The 1,786-nt window shown below is 44.2% G+C and overlaps 1 protein-coding gene across 1 annotated transcript; it reads right to left on the bottom strand.

Moving 5' to 3' along the window:
* Positions 1-614: 614 nt before the first annotated feature.
* LOC107157548 (olfactory receptor 7D4-like) lies at positions 615-1,571 on the bottom strand. The gene has a single exon (XM_015503903.1). The coding sequence runs from the start codon at positions 1,569-1,571 to the stop codon at positions 615-617; it is 957 nt and encodes a 318-aa protein (XP_015359389.1).
* Between the last annotated feature and the right edge of the window lie 215 nt (positions 1,572-1,786).

The raw sequence follows: 1,786 nt of genomic DNA, 5'->3' as shown, positions 1-1,786 counted from the left end.
ATTTTAAAACAGTACTTTATTTTAATAGACCCTTAATTGTGCATATTTAGGTGCTAATGTGATGGATATTGCAGAAACATTAAATCAGGGTAATTAACATATACATCACAGAAAATATCCATTATTTTTTATGGCTAGAACATTGAAAACCATTAAGAGGATAATTTTTGAGGAAATCATGTCAGCCTTGACACATTAAGTGCTTTAAACATCAAGTTAGGGCTGTGAGAAGGGGTACAAACCCGTAATCCCAGCTACACTAGTGGGTGATGCAGGAGGATTGCAAGTTTGAGGACTGCTACACCTTAGCAAGACCCTACCTCAAAATGAACAGTAAGAAGGGCTCAAGATGTAGCTCAGTGGTAGAAATTAGAAATATGTGGAATAGTTGTAAGCAAACTCACCAAAAAATTAACTCTCGAGGATCATGTACACAAACGAAATATTTTAAAGGAATTTCTAAAGGAGTTGTTGAAGATATACAAATAAAATATCATATACACAAAAGTCTTTCCCACTCTGGAAGGACTAGAGTGTGTGTTTTAGGGAGGACACTGAAAATCACATGATCTGACAGGGGCACACAACTTCCCTTTAGTTCTGAAGATCTACGTTCAGAACTCAGTGATCCCGCAAAGACAAGAGGCTGTTCTACTGAGGAGTCTCCTCAGGGCCCCCTTCACATCCTTGTTCCTCAGGCTGTAGATGAAGGGGTTCAGCATGGGGGTGACCACAGTGTACATCACTGAGGCAACAGAGCTTGCCTGGGAAGAGTGGGTCACAGAAGAACTGAGGTAAACCCCAACTCCTGTTCCATAGAACAAGGAGACCACACAGATGTGGGACACACAGGTGGAGAATGCTTTATACTTTCTCTCAATGGAGGACATCCTCATTAAGGAGGAGACAATCTGAAAGTAAGAGAAGAGGATCCCAGTCATAGGAAACACAACCAACAGGGCCCCTGCCACATAGGTGAAGATGATATTGATGAGGGCATCAGAGCCAGCCACCTTGAGAAGCTGAGCCAGTTCACAGAAGAAATGTGGGATTTCAGTGCCTGTGGAGAAAGCCAGTCGTTTTGCCAGTAGAATCTGAATCAGAGCGATCCAGAACATGATGAGCCAACACATCAGAACCAGGAGGACACAGAGCCGGGGGTTCATGATGACTGTGTAGTTCAGAGGGTGGCAGATGGCCACAAAGCGGTCAAAGGCCATCACAGTCAGTAAAAAATTATCCACTCCAAGAAAAACAATATAAAAGTACACTTGAGAGAGGCATTCTCGGTAGGAGATGTCTTTGCTGTGTGCCTGGATGTTCACCAGCATCTTGGGGATGGTGGTAGAAGTGAAACAGATTTCCACAAACGATAGGTTGGAGAGGAAGAAGTACATGGGGGTGTGGAGGTGGGAGTCAGAGCTGACAGCCAGGATGATGAGCAGGTTCCCAAGCACTGTGACCAGGTACATGGACAGGAACAGTCCAAACAGGGTGGGCTGCAGGTCTGGGTCCTCTGAGAGGCCCAGGAGGAGGAAGTGGGATAGGACTGTGTGGTTCTCTGCTTCCATGTAACTATTGTATCTTCTGAGTAAAAGAGGAGGGGGAAAAAGCAATGTTCAAAGACCACTCATCTAGGACCTCAGGTAGGTACCACTGTACAATATTATTCTTGGAGGGACATCCTTACCCTACCCAGTTCTGCCCTTGATTGTGATTGATGGAACAAGTGGTACCCCATTTCCAAGTTAAACTGTATAATTGTTCTGCTTTTACTCAATTTAGC

The sequence above is a fragment of the Marmota marmota genome, unplaced genomic scaffold, assembly GCF_001458135.2.
Source record: "Marmota marmota marmota unplaced genomic scaffold, marMar, whole genome shotgun sequence".
In the NCBI taxonomy this organism is placed as follows: domain Eukaryota; kingdom Metazoa; phylum Chordata; class Mammalia; order Rodentia; family Sciuridae; genus Marmota; species Marmota marmota.
The sequence above is the reverse complement of the archived record's forward strand: the minus strand, read 5'-3'. Positions and strand labels throughout refer to the sequence as shown.